General features: G+C 33.3%; 1 protein-coding gene and 1 long non-coding RNA gene across 3 annotated transcripts in view; one reads left to right on the forward strand and one right to left on the reverse strand.

Annotated features, from left to right (window-relative positions):
* LOC136028869 (uncharacterized) overlaps window positions 1–20111 on the forward strand; it is a 110196-nt gene that overhangs the window by 82332 nt on the left and 7753 nt on the right. The window contains exon 4 of one of the 2 annotated variants that reach the window (XR_010617897.1): window positions 9548–9773. This is a non-coding gene — a long non-coding RNA (uncharacterized LOC136028869). Of the gene's footprint in view, window positions 1–9547; window positions 9906–20111 lie in introns of those variants that run through there. The other variant, XR_010617896.1, reaches the window with a different exon arrangement.
* LOC136028868 (serine/threonine-protein kinase 3-like) overlaps window positions 10405–20111 on the reverse strand; it is a 40150-nt gene continuing 30443 nt past the window's right edge. The window contains 2 exon segments of the mRNA XM_065706811.1: window positions 10405–10789; window positions 18769–18838. Of these exon segments, the coding sequence (XP_065562883.1) occupies window positions 18805–18838 (34 nt within the window). The 3' untranslated portion in view covers window positions 10405–10789; window positions 18769–18804.

Below are 20111 nucleotides of genomic sequence, written 5' to 3' on the forward strand. Positions count from 1 at the left end.
TTAACAGTAGTGTGAAATTCTATCGAAAATTAGACTGGTGAGGGTGATGAAAAGCTCAAAAGCCTGTAAATTTGTGTCTACTTAGATTAAACATCAGACACAAACAATTGTTTAGAGAAATTTATAACAAAAGCGCGCAAGTTTAGGTTATTGAAGCACTTAGTCCCATTTCGTCTCTTGTGGATAGGTTTCTGATGGATGTATCGCGATATATTCCTAATGTAATTAACCAATAGTTTACATAATAAAATGTAGTTTTTAGTTCATTTTTTTTATCAGTTCAAACACATTAGTTTCCCTTTTGTTCTTTGAAAATGAGAATTGGTTGAAAATTCAAGTTTTACTCTTAAATTTTCTAGAAGAATTACGACAGGTATAGACATAAGCAAGGTTATATTTTACACCATTTTGTTAGTTGGATGTTCTTCTACTTTTCAGCAGAGTCAGATTTTTTGGGTCAAAAAGAAATTATAGAATGTCGGAAAGGTACCTTTCAGTTTTCAAATGAATCATTACCAAAATGTACTTATTTGTGATCTTTTTCCGGCTTACTTGTAAGCCGTAAAACAGCTAATGGATAATTACTGGTAAAAATAAAATTCTTTTTTCACTTTTTAGAGGCACGGCTAGTAAAGAGCTATAAGGCTTCAATGTTTTATTTTTGTCGCTAAGGAACTTTGTACGTTAGGCATGGTCGCGTAAATTTCCAAGGGGGATCATTCAGTTGGAAATCGGAAGTTCTAGTGCCTTTGTTAACAGTCGAAAGTGATCGAAGGGAACCGCCACCCCCTCTTCCACGCCTATTTTTACCCAAATGCACTAGATCACAATTTTAGATATTCATACTTCCAGAGATGCCATACTCTAGAGATAGCTCATTTGATTAGAAATTGGAAGCTCTAGTTAGCTTTTAAGAGTCATCAAAAATGATCGGGCGGTATACCCCCCTCCAAACCATCAAAATGAATCCGATCGAAATTTTGAAAAAGCAATGAAGTTTGAAATAGTCCAAAGATCAGATGACAAACTACTCGGGTTCAACATACCTCCCCCCCCAGCCCACGGGAAGGGTTTTAACTTATACCCATGGGGAAATATTTTTTTGGAAGAGGTGATCAAATACATTTCAGAGGGGACCTAAATGACTAGAAATTGAAAGATCTAGTTTACTATTTTTGGGTTGTTTATTCAGAAAAGAAGGCACGTTTGATTCTGGAACATGGTTACCGATAGTAGATTGTGCACAGCCATCCCCGTCCACCCCCTAGCATCAAACCCGACCTCTGAATATCCTCCCATTTGCCGCACAAACGGGAAGATAACACTATACACTTATTGTGAGTGGTGATCTCTTATTCCTCCTCCCCCAGTCCCAGGGAAAAGGCTCTGATTTACGGAGCTTGCCTATTATTGCTTTGATACTTGGATTTCGTAAGTTACTTAGCAACATTGGTTTACGGTGCAAGGACTGTAAGCTATGCAATTTGCTTATAGTTATTTTGATACCTTGTTTACTTTGATATTTTCTTTACTTGTTATTTTTTTTTACTTTGGTATTGTGACTTTGATACTAGTTTTGAAACTTTGATGAAAGTTTGATTAAAGAGCAAATGAAACTCAAGAACGAACAGCAATTAAAAAACAGTCAGCAAAAGAGCATACAGCACGTTTTAGCATTAATGAAGAAAATAAATTTCAAAACGGTTAATGCTTAAATTGAATATACAAATAAAGCTTAAAACAAAAACAAAATATTTCGCTATTGAAGTATATTTAAACCAACAACGAACAGAAATTAAGTGAACAATCAGTGCAAACAAAAAATCACTACAAGGAAAAGTTTTGGTATAACCCCCTTCTCTCACTGTAAAAGTCCGACATCTACATTGTCATTGGCGCTTTACTGAAAACGAATTATGTTACATATTTTTTCTTTTGTACTTAAAAACAAACATCAAAATGACACTAAAATTTTGAACTGATGAGCTTTCAGCAATTAATATCCTTATAACTCAAATATTCACTTTAATTTTTATTAGATCTTTCTTAGGCTGTTCAAGACAAATATAATTTCACTACAAACAAAAATGTGGGTACTGCTCCCTCCCTTAACTGTAAAACCCTAAAGCCTACTACGTCATTGAAGCTTCACTGAAAACGAATTATATCACAAATATTTTCTTTTTCAGTTATTACAGCATTGAGAGTGAAAATAAAATTATAGAGAAATAAAAATTTTGAAATGATGATCATTCAACAACTAATATTATTATATGTCAACTATTTAATTTGATTTTACCCGTACTTTTCAAGACTGTTCAAGACACATACAGTCAAACAATTCGTGGTAACGAACTGTAGTAAGGAGTGACCCGGCTCAATAGTAAACGAAACTCTAAAAGTCGGATTTCGATACTAAAAGATACATCAAAAGAATCGGATTTCCACGCTGATTTTAAATATATTAGTTTCATCAAATTTAATCTTTGTCATCAAAAGTTACGAGTCTGAGAGAATTTACCTTATTTAGGAAAATAGGGGAAAACACCCCCTAAAAGTCGTAGAATCTTAACAAAAATCACACGATCGCATTCAGCATATAAAAAAACCCTGTAGCAAAAATTTCAAGCTCCTATCTACAAAAATGTGGAATTTCGTATTTTTTGCCAGAAGACAGATCACGGGTGCGTGTTTATTGTGTTGCGGAGCAACACTACTGCTTTCGTAGTTTTTTTTTTTTTTTTTTTTTTTTCACCGTGATCAGCGACCTGTAGCTCCGAAGTGGTAAGAGTTAAAAATTTGAGATTTTTCAGAGGGAAGGGAAACGTGAAACAGAGTAAAAAAGTTCCAGAGAAGTTCCTAAAATTTCTAACAGTTTTCCATAAAAAAAAATAAACGGTTTTTTTCTTAGAAACTGTGCGTTCGATGTTTGGCGTCAAGTTAAGACGACCCTAGCTTCGGAAATAAACTTGTTAGAAATACAGTTATGCTGAACTCATGTAGAACTTTCATTTGTCTCTTCGAGAACCGGAGCACAAAATTCTGTAGCTCTTACAGATTTCCCGGAAATAATTCCTGAAAAGTCCATCTCGTTCTAATTTTTTTCGGAATTTTCTCAAATTTTCGATTTTGATGTTTCTTATATTTTTATCGAGTAGTGCTATGAAAAGTATGCAAGAAGAAGTGAAGTGTTCTATATACCAAGTTGCTTCGTTCTCTAAGAAATAATTTCCGAAGTTTCGACGTTCTAGAGGTAACTTCTGTTCTGGACCAGCTAGAATTTTTTTTCCAACGCGGTTCGACAGGTCTCGATCTCCTAACAACTGGAGCTTACAATAGTTTCTCCGAAATAAAATTCGTTCTTTGGGTTTTTCTATTTGGAAGTTTTGTCATGCCCTCGGGGCAATTTAAATTTTTTGGTGAATTTGGTTTGTTTTATATTTTCCTAGTTTAGATCATCAAAACTTAAGCAGAAAAGACGTTATTTCTGTATCTCTTTCAGATTTCCCGGAAATAGCAACTGTGTCCCGTAGGGCACAGTTGCACGTGTTGCTCCGCAACTGTGCCCTAAGGAACAGGGCACAGTTGCTGCAACACTTCCCGTTGCACAGGCAACGGAGGTCTAGTTTGTTTTGTTTTTTTTTCGTTTTTTTCCCCAGGGGTCATCATATCGACCAAGTGGTCCTAGAATGTTGCAAGAGGGCTCATTCTAATGGAAATGAAAAGTTCTAGTGCCCTTTTTGAGTGACCAAAAAAACTGGAGGGCACCTAGGCCCCCTCCCACGCTCATTTTTTCCCAAAGTCAACGGATCAAAGTTTTGAGATAGCCATTTTGTTCCACATAGTCGAAAACCATAATAACTATGTGTTTAGAAATGACTTACTCCCTCAATATTCCCTGGGGGAGGGGCAGCAAGTTACAAACTTTGACCAGTGTTTACATACAGTAATGGTTATTGGGAAGTGTACAGAGTCTTTCTTAAAGAATTGGGACAAAACTTAAGATTTAGTATAAAGAGCGAGATATTAACGAGGGGACAAACCCCCTCATATACATAATAAAAATATAAGAATTTAAAAGTTTTTTACGTAAGTTAATTCTTAAGTTACGTATATTTTTTTACTAATAAAATCGTTTGTTAAAAATTAAAAGTAACTAATTAACATTAAACAAAGACTTACGCGCAAGGGGAGCGACCCCCAGCTTCAAAAGATGCCAGATATTATCCAAATTAGGTTTACAGCAGGCTAATCCAAACAATTTCCTGCATCCGGTATGACACGAACAAATTATAACACTGGTTAAACGAGTTTGGGTGTCTTCACTATGAATGGTGGGTCACCTTTCGTGTCCATACTAGAAGCAAATTTAATAATGTCTTAACATAGCTTGCATTGTTACCATGTAGCATATATGGAAACCGGGGGCTATTATTAAGGGACGAAAATTTTCTCTACAAGATGTTTATCCTGCATTCCACCTCTTACATTCAAAAAAACTTTTCTTTTCAAAAAACTACATCCGCAGAAAATAACATAAATATTCAGTAATCAGGCCCAAAAATAATTGTAATGTAGCTGAATGGTCGATCAATTGCTGTAGCCAAAGGCCCCCCTTAAAAAATATTCCAAGAAGCTTAGCGGTAGTGAAGGAATTCTTAGTTTGATATATTGCCATTCAAATTTTAAGAAATCGGTTAGATTGACCGTGGAATTGTGTCAGTTTGAAATGGAATCTTTTATATATATATATATATATATATATATATATATATATATATATATATATATATATATATATATATATATATATATATATATATACTAGCTGTATGGGTGGCACTTCGCGCCGCCCCAACACCTAGTTGGTGGGGCCACTTCATGCCCCCCGAGCCCCCCCCCCACGCGCGTAAGCCGTTACATGCCATATTAATTACGCGCCATTGTAGTTGTGTCTCTGTGTCCCACCTGTGAATGTTCCCTACGTCCCGGTGTCCCGGTCGTCATTTGTGTCCTAATGTCCCGGCCTTTAATTTCGTCAGTCGACACACAAACATAACGTCAGTCGACAGACACACAAACAAACAACTTATTTATATATATATATATATATATATATATATATATATATATATATATATATATATATATATATATATATATATATATATATAGCCAAAGGCCCCCCTTAAAAAATATTCCAAGAAGCTTAGCGGGAGTGAAGGAAATCTTAGTTTGATATATTGCCATTTATATATATATATATATATATATATATATATATATATATATATATATATATATATATATATATATATATATATATATATATATCCACCCACCCCTTATTTTCGGCTATAAATAGGCCTATTTAGAGGCGAAAACGGGATTTTATAAGACTTTTTTTTATTTCAAAATTATTTAGTTTTTCAGGCCAGTATTTTCGTCAGTTTTGTAACGTTGAACCGTAAAAATAAATAAACAAATTAATTAATTATTTTTATTTGAAAGTCCAGTGTTCTGAAGTCTTCACTTTCAATCAACATAATTGCTAAACTATTTAAACTATCCTGATTTGTCGATCTCGGATAGTTTTTTTTATTATTATATTAGTTGTGGACTGGAAAATGCCTCTCCAAAATAAACACTTGCTGAAATTGTTAAGAATAATCGGTGAGCAATAAACGAGTTTGGAAGTGCCGTTGCTCTATCATTATCCGATGAAATTTGAATAAATTATAAGGATTCCCAAAAATTTTGACGGAAATATAGATTCAAAATCTTCCATTTCTTCAATGAACATCTTACCATCTATATCAGCTTTTTTTCACATTGGGGAAATCAGTTTCTGTTACCTTACAACCTGTTAGAGAAATTTTTAGTTCAGCTGCATGTTTTTGAAGGGCTTATTCTTCTATATTTTGAAACTTTCCCAGAAACCCAGATAGTACACTATGGTTATAATACAATTAGTGGTAGTATAGTAGTAGTAGAACAATTTTGTTGAAAATGATCATTTTATATAATAGCAAAACAAAATTAAAATTACCATTATCCTTAATGTCATTACCAAGTTTGTTCCAAAGCTCGGAAGCTCTATAAACAAGAGAAAAAGGAGACTTACTAGAAACAAGTCGAGGAACCTCAATATTTTCTTGCATCCGAGTATCGTGTTGGTGAACATCTGACATTTCACAAAATATACCTGCAAAACAATCTGGAAGGCCCTCAATATGATACTTATATTTAAAAATCACCCAATACGACAGCAGGCATTATGTTTATTTCACTATAGACAGACCTCATGGAGTCCCGGTTCCCCACACCATAAAAGACTTGGATAGCGTTATTCTGGATTACACGGATTGGACGAAGTAACGAGGGGAAAGTACCAAGACATATCGATGAACAATACAAAATATAGAGGTGAGTAAGGGAAAAATATAACAACCGTAAAATATTTGGGGGGAAAATATGTTTTAATTTACTCATCCTACCTAGGTTACGCGATAGAGTTTTAGAAATCGACTTCACATGGTCCTTAAATGATAGGGTTTCTTCAACATTAATTCCGAGGTACTTGGTGGACCGTGTACGTTTGATAATTCCTCGTTCTGATATCAAATCAGTAATCCAAGGATAAAATTGTGGAGATCTAGAAAAAATAACAAAGTTTGACTTGCCTATATTCATGTCAAGGTGATCGATTTTTAGCCATGTGCATGTCTAGTTAATTGACATTATCTTTTACGGGTGTCAGTTTTCTACACTGATAGTATACACATTAATAGACCACATCCAGCAATGCAAACTTAAAATAAATTTATTTTTTAATTATTAGAATAACTAATAATTCATCCACTATCGTCATAAGCAACTCATTTTAAGTTTCGAATTTTGTTTTGTGTTTTGCTGTTTACGTAGGGTCCTTTCAAATACGGTGCCTGTTTGGGACCAATCGGTCCATTTATCCTTTATCTGGCCCTGGTCCAAATGGGAGTGAGCTTATTTGAACTGAAACCAAAGTTCTAGTGCCTTTTAAAGGGACCAAAAAGATTGGAGGACAACTAAACCCTCTCATAAGTCCCTTTTTTCCCAAAGTCATGTGCTCAGATTTTCAAGATAGTCATTTAATTCAGGATAGCTGAAAGGTCCAATAACTGTGCCTTTGAAGACTACGAATTACTCTGAGAAAAGGACTGTTAGTTATGAACTTTGCCGATTGTTCACATATAGTTTTTTTATGGAAAAATAAATGGAAGTGTATTTTGTGGGAAATATCCGCGGGGAAGGACTTCCAGGGGATTTCTGGGTGATAAGAAGGGACGGGGATTTCCTGGCAATATTTGAAAAATGATCAAAAACTGTGTTTTAAAAAAGAACAAGTTTTTTTTTTCAACTGAAAGTAAGGAGTGACATTTAAAATTAATATGAACAGAAGTTATCCTCTATATGAGAGGGTCTTTCCTATTTATTTTCATTGTTTTTAAAGATGGGGTGGGGGGAGGCTAACAGTTACTGGCTCAGGACTTTTGATCATGGTGATTCCAATGATGCATTGGAATCACGAGCTGCTGTTTCTACAAAGGTGGAACACGAGCTGCAGTTTCCACTTTCTGGACCAGATGATTACATTTGTTTCACATATCCTTTCAGTAAGATAAAAGTTAATCTTAAATGCGAATAGTGGGGGATGGGGCAACTTTTTCACCATGCGGAACAGACTCTATACCGCGCATAGGCGTGTGTCATGTGGTATAAATTGTTCTTGAAAATGGGCAGGTCCTTGTGCTTTCAAAGACCGACTGATCTACCTCTTTTTTTAAGAGGGAGAGGGCACACGTTCCTTGGAGAAGAGTAGGCCTATTTCATTTTAGAGGATCTGAAAAGTGTTCAAATGGATGTAATTGTCTTTCAGGCTTTATCCACGATAAAACGAGCTCGCTTACATTAAATATTGGAACCTTGTGTTTCGAGGAGAGACATGGAGGAGGAGGGTATGATTGTAAAATTGAATAGTAGTGGCACAACTTCATTCGGCTATAAACACTGGCTTCTTAGATTTTCTTAGAAGTATCGAAAATATATTATATTTTAAACTTTATTTTTCGTTACTTATGGCTCTAGATTAATAGGTTCCAACCAACTTTAGGCCATGCCCCACCTGGGGAATTCTAAAATCCTAATGTCCCCTCCTATTATTTAAATTTTGTTATTCAAAATTCTACATGTGGGCCTATTCACCCGAAGGAAGCTTAAAAGCCCATTAACTTGGCTTTTTTTTGCGGGTCGTCCTCTTGGCCTATTTTATGCTAATGAAAAATATTGTGCGTATAAATAATATTTTATACGATACAGGGTGCTATTGCAATACATCATGAATCTTCTTTGCTCTTTTAATGCACATAAATGTGACGTCATTCAATTTTTTCATTGAATTTCGTCATGATCTTTTTCCAAGTTAAAATAGTAAAACATAGTCAGCCAAAGGTTGCATGTTCTGCCCATGACCTGAATATTGCCATGTCCCACCGAAGAGGCCTGCACCAGACGTCGAGAATCACAGCTCCTGGTCAAAGATTAAGCAATCTAAGCAAATTTTCAGTGCCTGTTTTTAGCCAAGTATTCTAACTGGAATATAGCTTGAATTTGTTTATAATATTTCAAAACGATTTGACTGGGAGACAGGTCGGCCGCGCCCTTTTTTTAAATATTTAACAATATTTGGCGGGGTATTTATATGTTTTGTTGTCCCTTACGAAGTTTGCAAATTGCTCGAAGGAAAAGAAGAAGAAGAGGAAAAATTCTCCAGAATTCCATTTCCATCAATCTTTTAGTATTCCAAGTAAAAATTAATTTTAATATTTATCATTGATTTCTTATGTTTCAAAAATTATAATTAAATTTCTGTATCTTTTTATAGTCATTTCATTTTCTTCCAACACTATTTTATGACTTTCTAGCGTAATAATAATAGTGTGAGTCGTTTAATTGGCAAAATTAGTCTATCAATAAGTGTCTCATCTCAATTTCTGAAAAAAAAGAAACACGACAAGAAATGCCAAACATTAGCTGGTGCTTCTGTTGAACACACTTAAGAATTTTGATATGTAAGATCTGAGAAAAATCGGTTTACTGCCTGCATTCGGAGACAATTAGTTTAGGCTTAGTGGAAAAACTACGTTGTCGGTATATTTTTATTAAATATTTAATACATAGAGTTGGTATTTTGGTGGTTGGTTAGGTTTAGTATTTAATATCTTGCTTTCCATGATTCTTGGTCGCAGTTTCCATAATTTTGCTAATAAAGTTAATACCACAATTGCTGCTAAAATGTATCACTTAAATTCTAAAACCGCACCCAACTTATTGAGCCTAGCCCACGCAGGTAAAGAATTTAGTCTCAAATAATTTTCTATCAATTAATTTATATCTATAGATTAATTCCAAGTAAAAATTAATTTTGATATTTATCATTGATTTCTTATGTTTCAAAAATTATAATTAAATTTCTGTATCTTTTTATAGTCATTCCATTTTCTTCCAGCACTGTTTTATGACTCTCTCTTTACTAACATTTTTGGAATTTCAAATGGTACAACTGCAGCAGAAAAGATGCTTGAAAAATTGTCAGAGACCTCTACAGAGAATATAACTTGAAAATGAGAAGAATATCAGTAATCCTGAAACAGAAATCGATAACGTCGACAAGAGAGTAGAGAAGTCCAACAAGGAAAATTCTGTGTCTTCTTAACAAGGAAAAGTTATATTAGGTGAATTCAATATCTAATTTTAATAGTGAATAATGTATCTTCATGCATAAAACAAAATGCAGATCCCATAACTTGTTATAGTACTTTCAAGTTTGCTTATTAACAATATATACTTACAAATAAATGATCAAACCTTCCAGACCTATTGATAGCGACATCGAACCGATGGATCTTTTTGATTTTTATGATAACAGGTAGAAAAATACATCCTTACAAATATAAAAGATAAAAGAAAAAAGTCTCGTTTTTCTTGAGGTGAGAGAGAGTAATCTCTCTCCCTGACCTCTCTCACTTTCCCTCTTCCCCATTTTCGCCGCAATGAAATTAAGAATATCTCCTAGAACTTAGAAAGCACTCAGAAAAGAAATCTAAAAGAAAATACTAGGAGTATTTGTTTTTGTGTGTTTGCTTTAAGAAATTGGGTTCAAGTAATTCTAAGTAAATATTTTTAATGTCCATAATTTTCATAGAACTGTTGGCAACAAGTAAAATATAGATTTTTTTAATCTCTGTCCATTACACCATAAAAATAATTTTATTAACAAAGCAGATACTCCATTTTAAAATCGACTTATGGTTTTGACGAAACTAACCAAATTATCGTGTATATCCTAGCTGTTTCATGATTTCTAAAAAAAAAAGTTGTATTATAGTATGAATTTTACAAAAATGCTAAATGGTTGTGATTTTTCTATTTTACAAGATTTCGGGTTAAAGTTTCCACACTTCCGCATTTGATCATGTTCGAAAAATCAGGCTTATTTTCACTGTCCCTGGTACTTAAAAACAAACTGTCATATGAGCCATTCAGAGCTTTCAAAGGAGTCCGTCAAGGAAGCACACTGTCACCGAAGTTCTTCACTTTATACATTAATGATTTGGCAGAGTACCTTGAACAGAGATGAGCCCCGGTCGTCTCACTAGCGAAATATTTACTGTTTACTTATGACGACACGGCTTTGGTGGCAAAGTCAGCCAAGGAGCTTCAAACTCTCCTGAATTTATCTGAAGCTTACCTAGAAACAAATAAATCAAAGCTAAGCGTATTCAAAACTAAAATTGTCATTTTTCCTAGTGAGAAACCCAACACACAACATGATTTGTCATTTACTTATAAAGGTGAGTCAATAAAGATAGCCCCTCAGATATAAGTATTTGGGACACGAACTCGCAGCAAATGGGGACTGGACGGAACAAGTTTCAACTTGTTGCCCGAAGTCATTCTGACATTCTTCATCCCCAAATCTATTGTGATTTAATTTGACACCTCCCTCAGAAACCTTGAAAGTTTTTCCATAATTACATTACCCTTTTTGAAGACCCAGGATCCCTATATCAAATCTTATTTGTAAAAGTGATAAAAATTGCATGGCTTACAGTCCTTGCCTTAGCAGCTATGTGAGTTATGTCATCTCTAAGGGTATAGTGAATTCACTATAAGGGTATAGTTATACTGTTTAATTTTAATTCTAAACCATCTGATTACATCTGACCTCCCAAACTGTCTAATTCATTCGAGTTCGAAGACTTTAAAAGTTTTTCGGTTTCCCATGGTTATTTAAATTTTTCAATGTCATTTTCTCTTGAGTCTTTTATCAAATCTGCCACTCTTACCATCCTATTATGCACTGATCAGCATAAAGTTTTTCGTCTTTGCTGATTTTCAGAAAATCTAGTCCTTGCCAGCAGGCTGCTTTTCAGGACAGAAAGATGCAAAACAAACGAAACCCTTCAATCAGCATACAAATTAGCAAACCTTTCAAGAATATGAAAATCATTTATTTTTTTATTTTTTTACAATGCCAGAAAGATTCTATGAAGTGAATCCATTTTCTAAAGAAATTCTAAAAAAATCAAAAAAAAAATTCTTAAAAAATCGCTAAGAGCCTGAATATTTGGCGACAACTTTGTAAAGTTTCAGTTCATCTGCAAAGTTAATTTGTTACTTTTAAAAGGAAGATAAACCATAAGCCATAAAATTTATACGCACCCGTTCTAAAACATTTAACGTTTTTTAATATACTGGTTACTTTATGAATAACGAATTTGAAATCATTGAATAGCCACAAAACCTTGAGACTATCTTTTCTTATAATGTTTTTAGAATAATGGTATAGCCATTGAAATAAACAGAAAAGCACAAAAATAGACAGAGAACTTGGATTATACGAAATTATAGAAATTTCCCATAATATTAATAGAAAACTTTTTGTTGGCAGGAGACAAAAGAATATGAAAAAAAGAACCTTTTTTAGAAAAAATAAACCTAGTGATAAATAGCCAAGAAACATATTTATGCTAAACAAGGTTAGCCATACATAACAATGAAATACAAAAAGTAGCTAGACAAGGTAATCCATTTATCTAGATAATGCTAAATATTTCAAAGATCAAGCAGTATAGGAGTTATTTTTAGCAGGAACTCATAAGGTCTTTGCATCATTATGAAACGTGTCACGCTCGCGATTTTGTTGTCCCGCACAGAAGCCAAGGCAGGCTTCCCTACAAGATTTTTGGGGCCTAATGTGTGGAAATTTGTTCCAGGGAGCATTCCCTGGAATAAGAAAAAAAGAAATAAAGAAAATAAAAATAATCTTTTTTTAACTTGAAGTAATGAGCAGCATTAAAACTCAAAACGAACAAAAAAATATTACCTACATTAGGGGGTTTGTCTCCTCAAAAATTCTTTGCTCTTTACGCTAAAGTATTTTTTAGTAATTTCAACTATTTATTCTACGGTCTTTGTGATTCAGGGGTCATTCTTAAAGAATTGGGACAAAATTCCTTGAGTGTAAAGAGCGAGGTATTGACGAGGAGGAAAGCGCCCTCAAATACGTAATAAAATGCAAAAATATGGAAGTTCATTACGTACTTTAATTCGTAAGTTACGCATATTTATTACTAACAAAAAAGTTTCGAACAAAAAAAATTTTTTAGTTGTATATTTAAGTAACCTAAAACCCGAGGTCAACTAGGCCTCCTCCTCCACCCCTTTGCATGATCAAAATCGTCCAAACAAAACTATGACAAAGCTATTTAGCAAAACAAAAATTAAGTCACAATCTTCGTTTTGATTATTCATGTGTAGTGAGGCAAAATCAAAACATGCATTAATTAAAAAACGTTCAGAAATTAAATAAAAACAAGTTTCTTTAACTGCAAGTAAGGAGTGACATTAAAACTTAAAACGAACAGAAATTGTTCCGTATATGAAAGGGATTGTCCCATACTCAACGCCTCACTCTTTACGCTAAAGTTGTTTATTGTTTCAAAAAGTAGAGTTGTGACAAAGAGTCGAACTAACCTGCCATATCCTGATCGATACAATTTTGTGGCTCAATACATACCGATACAATTTCATTTTGTGGCTCAATTATTTTGTGCGATCTTAATTTTTTTATGTATATATATATATATATATATATATATATATATATATATATATATATATATATATATATATATATATATATATATATATATATATATATATATATATATATATATATAGATATATATATATATATATATATATATATATATTAGATATGTTTTAACTAATGCGTTTTCAATAGCTTCAAATTGTTTGTTTTATACTCCGCTGTTTCAAGAGGGTCAAAAATAAATTATTATTATTATTATTATATTATCCTTGTTGCTCTTACCCTCATTAGGTGTATCAGTTATATTATCCCCCAAAAAATCTCCTATATTTGCACTACTTCTGATAGTGGCATTTTCTTTCGTCATTTAATTACCCACAGAAGTCAAAAATTTTACGACTGAAGTAGGATTATTATCCCGACTTGAAGAATCGAAATTCAAAGGGGCCTTTAAACCTCTACTTATTTATTTTGTTCAAAAAGGATGAAGTAATATCTCTATCAAATTCAGGATCTGAAGAATCTTAAATTGGAATTACGCTCATTTAAAAAGAAAAAATAATTAAAAGAAATTAATTAAGTCAAAGCTGTGAAAACAAGGCAAAATCGTCACTAAACACTACTGACTGATTTCCTACTCGCGTGCGAACTTAAAATGCATGCTTTACAATCGTAAATTGTCCTTCGACCTTCTTCACTTTTTTTCTAAAACTGGAATCTGTAGCAGGAACCTGGAACTGGAACCTGGGACTGATGTTGGAACTGAATCCTGGAATCTTTGACGATGGGAACAGCAACAATTCTTTACTTCCAAAGTCAAACGATGAAGTTTCTTAGCACATATCAATAACACAGTTATGCACGAATCAAAACAGCTTTCAGCGGAATCTTGCCAGTACCAGCTTGTAGCTTCTAATATGTAGTAATTTGAGCATATAATGTCTAATTTATCCTAAATTCCCAAGTTTTTCGTTTATTAATGTCCAATTTTCAATCTTTTTGAATAGTATTGAATGTGCAACCACTTATAATAAGACAAACTCAGATACGCGTGACGAAAGCTTACTGACGTTTTATGCCTTTCTGAAACTTTTGAAAAAAATAACTACTTCGGTTCAATATCAAGCGGGTGGGGGAAATGGCACAGAAAGGGTACCTAGTTGCCCTCAAATCATTTTCGGCCCTTAAGTGTTGTCATATTTTCTTTATAAATGTCAAGAGTCGAAATTCAAAAGGGAGAACAAGACAAAATTTATCATTTCAAATCGATTTTTTTTTTAGTCCATAGGAAAAATTTCAAAAGCGCCATTCTTCTTTGTTACTCGTGCGACTTGTCGACTTTCTGGACAAGGCTCTTCCTTATTATTGAGAGTTCTGTTTATTTTTATAATATCAATAAGAAGATTAAGTTTTTACAAATGAAAACAAGAGCTGTCTCTCTGACGAACAAACAAGACCGACCTCTGAAACTAGGAGGCTATATATATATATATATATGAAATAAAAAAAAAACTCCTTTTTTCTTAACTGAAAGTAAGGAGCGACATTAAAACTTAAAACGAACAGAAATTACTCCGTATGTGAAATGGTTTGTCCCCTTCTCAACACCTCGCTTTTTACGTTAAAGTTTTAATTGTTTTAAAACGTAGAATTGTGGCAAAGAGTCAAACTTTAGCGTAAAGAGCGAGGGATTGCGGAGGGGACTCATTTCACATACTGAGTAATTTCTGTTCGTTTTAAGTTGTAATGTCGCTCCTTACTTTCAGTTAAAAAAAAAACTAGTTTTTTTATTTAATTTCTGAATGTTTTTGAATTAATACATGTTTGATTTTGGCTCTCCGCACATTAATTATTAAAATAAAATCTGCATATTAATTCTTATTTTGGCTAAATGGCTTTCTCTTAGTTTTGATCAGACGATTTTGAGAATTAAGGGGTGGGGAAGAAGGCCTAGTTGCCTTCCATTTTTCGGTTACTTAAAAAGGCAACTAGAACTTTTAATTTTTAACGAACGTTTTTATTAGTAAAAAATATACGTAACTTAAGAACTAACTTACGTAGCAAACTATTATTCTCTTATATTTTTATTATGTAAATGAGGGGGTTAGTCCCTCGTTAATACCTCGCTCTTTACAGTAAATTTTAAGTTTTGTCCCAATTCTATAAGAATGACCCCTGAATCAGAATGGCCGTAGAATAAATAGTTGAAATTACTAAAAATTCTTTAGCATAAAGAACGAGATATTTATCTCCTCCTAAATACCTCGCTCTTTATAATAAAGAATTTTTAGAACCCCTCATATGTAATAATCTCTGTTCGTTTTAAGCTTTAATGCTACTCCATAGTTTAAATTGAAAAAACTTTTTCATGTTTATTTTTTCATTGCTTCTTTTATAGTAATGCTAGAAAATCCCACGCCCTTTTCATTGAATTTCTCTTCCCCCATGTCATATTCCTCCAAAAAAGATCCTCCGACATAGCCCCCTCCACTCAACCCCACTCCCAGACCACAAAAATCCCCCTGAAAACGTCTCTACACTTCTCAATAACCATTGCTGTATGTAAGAAGAGCTAAGAGCTCATATGGCACTTGTGACGAGGCGAGAAGAGCTAAGAGCAAAGAGATCATATGGTATGAGCTCTAACACAATTCTATGAATCAATAGATTGATTTAAAAACTTGGTTAATACCAAGTGCCATAGAAACTGGAAAAACTTTGTAACTTGCAGCCCCTCCCCCAGGGACTGTGGGGAAGTAAGTCATCCCCAAAGGCATAGTTATTATGGTTTTCGACTATGCGGAACAAAATGGCTATCTCAAAATTTTGATCCGTTGACTTTGGGAAAAAAATGAGCGTGGGAGGGGGCGTAGGTGCCCTCCAATTTTTGGTCACTTAAAAAGGGCACTAGAACTTTTCATTTCCGTTAGAATGAGCCCTCTTGTGACATTCTAGGACCACTTGGTTGATACAATGAACCCTGGAGAAAAAAAAAAAAAAAAAAAAAACACGCACCCGTGATCTGTCTTCTGGCAAAAAAAATGAAATTCCGCATTTTTGTAGATAGGAGCTTGAAATTTTCGCTGTAGGGTTCTCTGATACGCTGAATGGGATGGTGTAATTTTCGTTAAGATTCTATGACTTTTAGGGGGTGTTTCCCCCTATTTTCCAAAATAAGGCAAATTTTCTCAGGCTCGTAACTTTTGATAACAAAGACTACATTTGATAAAACTTATATATTTAAAATCAGCATGAAAATCCTATTTTTTTTTATGTATCTTTTAGCATCAGTTCGTTACCACGAATTGTTTGAAAATGAAATCTACCCAAGAGTATAGCAACTACCCATCTTAATTTGTCGAGTTGAGCAATTTTAAACTTTCAAGCGATAAGCTAAATGAATGAATGGGTCTTTATTTCCAATCTATAAAAAAAAAAAAAAAAAAGAAAGAAAAAAAAAAAAAAAAAAAAAAAAAACCGATGGAGCACAATAAAAGAAACTTCTCCTGGAACTTCTATGAAAAACACATTTGATAAAATCATCATGTTGTCCTATTTTATAAGAGTTTGTTTAGCTAAAGTGACTGAAAAATATTCCAAGTATTTAATATTTCTTATAGCCGATTTTAGGAAACAAATTAGTTTTATTCTCTTAGGATAATTAAAGTAAAACCCCAATGTCAAATTATTTGTCGATTTGTTATCAATAGTTGATCTATTGGTATCTTTTGATTTTGTCTAAGCATAAAATTTTAATATTATTAGAAAATAAAAAAAGGACAATTAAAAAAAAAAACTCACCTAGGTAAATGATTTTCAATGAAGGACTCTAAAAACTAAATAACTAGCAGTAATGTCGAACTGAATTTATTTCCCAATTGACTCCGTTGCCAAACGGAGGAAATACAGATGGATATAAGACAGAATACCACTTTCCGAAATAGGATCAGGATTTAGGAATTTCAAAGTACGAAGGACATTGTAGGCTAATGCAAACAGTTTTGCTCCCTGGAAATCTCTTAAGGTTTATTGAATACCTGAAAAATGCAATTTTTGAAGATTTTTCTTTTGGCTGTTTCAAAATTATGAAGTTTTTAGGACAGTACCCCATTTTTGTCAATGTTGCCACGTTGGAATGTATAGATGAATTATAAAAACTAATCAGTTAAAGTTGACAACGCTCTCCCTCCCTAAAAATTCAATCAAGATAAAAAAAAATGCATTTTGTTATGGCAAATGAAAGTTGTTGTAATACAAGTTAGTGGTAAGTGTAAATATATGTAAGTGTATTGTAAAAAGATTTTTTGTAAAATACAAGTTCTAAAATAGAACGGAAAAACTTAAAAATACTTTTCCCTTTTTCGTATAGTTTTTATACTTTTTTCCCTCATTTTCTTCGATCCTTGCAATGCGCATTATAAGCTATTGCCCTTATAATTGCTAATGGCCAAAATTTTCACTGATCAAAAGATTTATCAAGAAACCAGAATTTGCCGGATTAATGAGCCCCCCTCCCCCCTCTTAGAAAAATATGCAGACTAATTTAGCAATGACAGCTCAAAATGTACTATGACCACAGCATAAGTTTACAGGATACCGTAAAAACTGAAAAAAACGTCTCTGATTTTTCCGCCTATCATTGGGGAACAGTTCTTAGTAAAAGGAAAGTTTTCTTCGGCGTCTAAGATTTGGCCAAAGTTACATTCCCCATCCAAAGCTGGATTTATCAGCGGATTCCGTGAGTAAAAAGAGACAAATATAACACAGCTTAAGGGAAAAGTGAAATTTCGAAACGTCTGGACAACAAGATAGAAGAAAATAATAAGATTAGAAAAATAAGACAAAAAGAATAAAATACATAGAATAAGATAGAAGAACCACCGATAGAATTTTTTCAGGCTGAGGGTGTCCGTTTTGGGACTCCATTTAATTTAAGCCATTTTCTAAAACAACTAGACAAATTTCATCTTCACGACAGACAATTTTCAATCTCCATTAGCTAAATTTGCATTTCGGTTACTATTACAAAAAGGAAAACCCCGCCACCTACATTTTTTTCTATGCTGATAATTTACATGCTATCAAAAAAGTGTGCTTAAAAAAGTAAGTACTAATTTTCAATACGATGTAACCGATTTTAAATTCAAAAATTTCAATGGAGGCAGGGAGGGGAGGGGAATAATCGGCAATTCTGAGACAAAATTCAACTACTTCATGAGTAAGTTAGCTTGCTTAAGATGCCTGCCGCTATTCTCCACAATGTTTTTGATTCTCTGCACACTCACAAAAGACTCATTTAAGTAGTGTCAATCCATGAGCCCTTTGAAGATGGCTAAGCTATTTTTGTGTTGTTTTCTTTCACTGTCTTTTCTTCTTTTTTTTCCTTTTTTATTATATTTGTTTTCTAATTTTGACTAGATTGAAATGCTATGTTGTTTTATTGCAAATACACGAAATGGAATAAAATCAAGGGAGGAAACAAATAGGAATTTTAGAAAAAACAGAAATAGTAAAAAAAATGAAGGCGAAAAAATATTTGCCTGCTGCCTCCTCTTTGCCTCCTTTTAGAAACAATTAGTATGAAAGAGAGAGAGAGAGATAAAAACACTTGCCTGTTTTTCGTAAGACCAAGAAAAGACTTTAGTTATTTAGAGATCCCATGTCGTATGGATTCCGGAAAATCTAAAAGCAAAATATAAATCACAAAACAAAACTAATTAATCAGTACAAATCAGTACTAATTAAGTACAACCAGTGAGTAAAACTAATTAATGTCTTTTGACATCTAAAAGCAAAATATAAATCACAAAACAAAACTAATTAATCAGTTTACAGGCCTGCTGCCTCCTCCTTGCCTCCTTTTAGAAACAATTAGTATGAAAGAGAGAGAGAAAAAAAACTCTTGCCTGCTTTTCGTAAGACCAAGAAAAGACTTCAGTTATTCAGAGATCCCAGGTCGTATGGATTCCGGAAAATCTAAAAGCAAAATATAAATCACAAAACAAAACTAATTAATGTACAATCAGTGAGTAAAACTAATTAATGTCTTTTGATATCTTTTGACAAGTTGTTGAGCACACAATTGCAAAGGTTTTAGACATAAAATCTGGCCCTGTAACCCCCCCTTCCCCCCAAGGCCTTCTTAATACGTTTCGCACTGGCTGAAATCAGAGCCAACTCAGCAGGAGTAATTGACCGTCTCTTCCGGTCATATTGTTCATATTTTCTGAATATTCAATTAACAGGTTGGTTAATTATGAACTTTGTCATATAACACACTTCCACTGTGTTGTCAACTTGGTATTCAACCTAATACTTATCAAATTTAAAAAACACCATCATTTTCTTTTTACAAAGGGGGAATTTTTCCCAAGGAAAATTGTGTGGGATGAATTGTTGGAGGGTCGGGGCAAATTTTTCGGGGGGAGGGAGAAATTCAAATGGTGGAGATTTTCCATGTTAAAATGAATTTGATCTGCATGTCTTTTCGACTTTTTGCATATGTAATTAACAAAAATAAGGTAATTTATATAAATTTACAAAAACAAATTTGAAATGAATCTAAATTACAAAGCCTTTTCAAAACACCAATATGTAGAAAAATAGCTACCGAAAACTTTTTTCGAGTTTTTCTTGAAGCAAGAAAAGGTCACATTATTATAATGACAATGCTTCTATACTCATAATTAATTTAATAAATGTACAAAAGATACATTCGGGAAAGAACCCCTCCAAGCGGTTGAGAATCACATATCATGCAAAAAATAAACTAGACCAACCAATCAGACTAAACCTCAGTTTGGCAAGGTAAAACAAAAGTCAAGTAACACATTTTGGATTCCCAAACCTGAGTTTAATTTTGAACAGAGCTACTAGATACTATATTTCTACACTAACCGCAAAAGAACAAAAGCGTTATGATTTTGTTTTATCAAATAGTTCGCGGTAAGGAACT

The sequence above is a fragment of the Artemia franciscana genome, chromosome 7 (assembly GCF_032884065.1).
Source record: "Artemia franciscana chromosome 7, ASM3288406v1, whole genome shotgun sequence".
NCBI lineage: Eukaryota > Metazoa > Arthropoda > Branchiopoda > Anostraca > Artemiidae > Artemia > Artemia franciscana.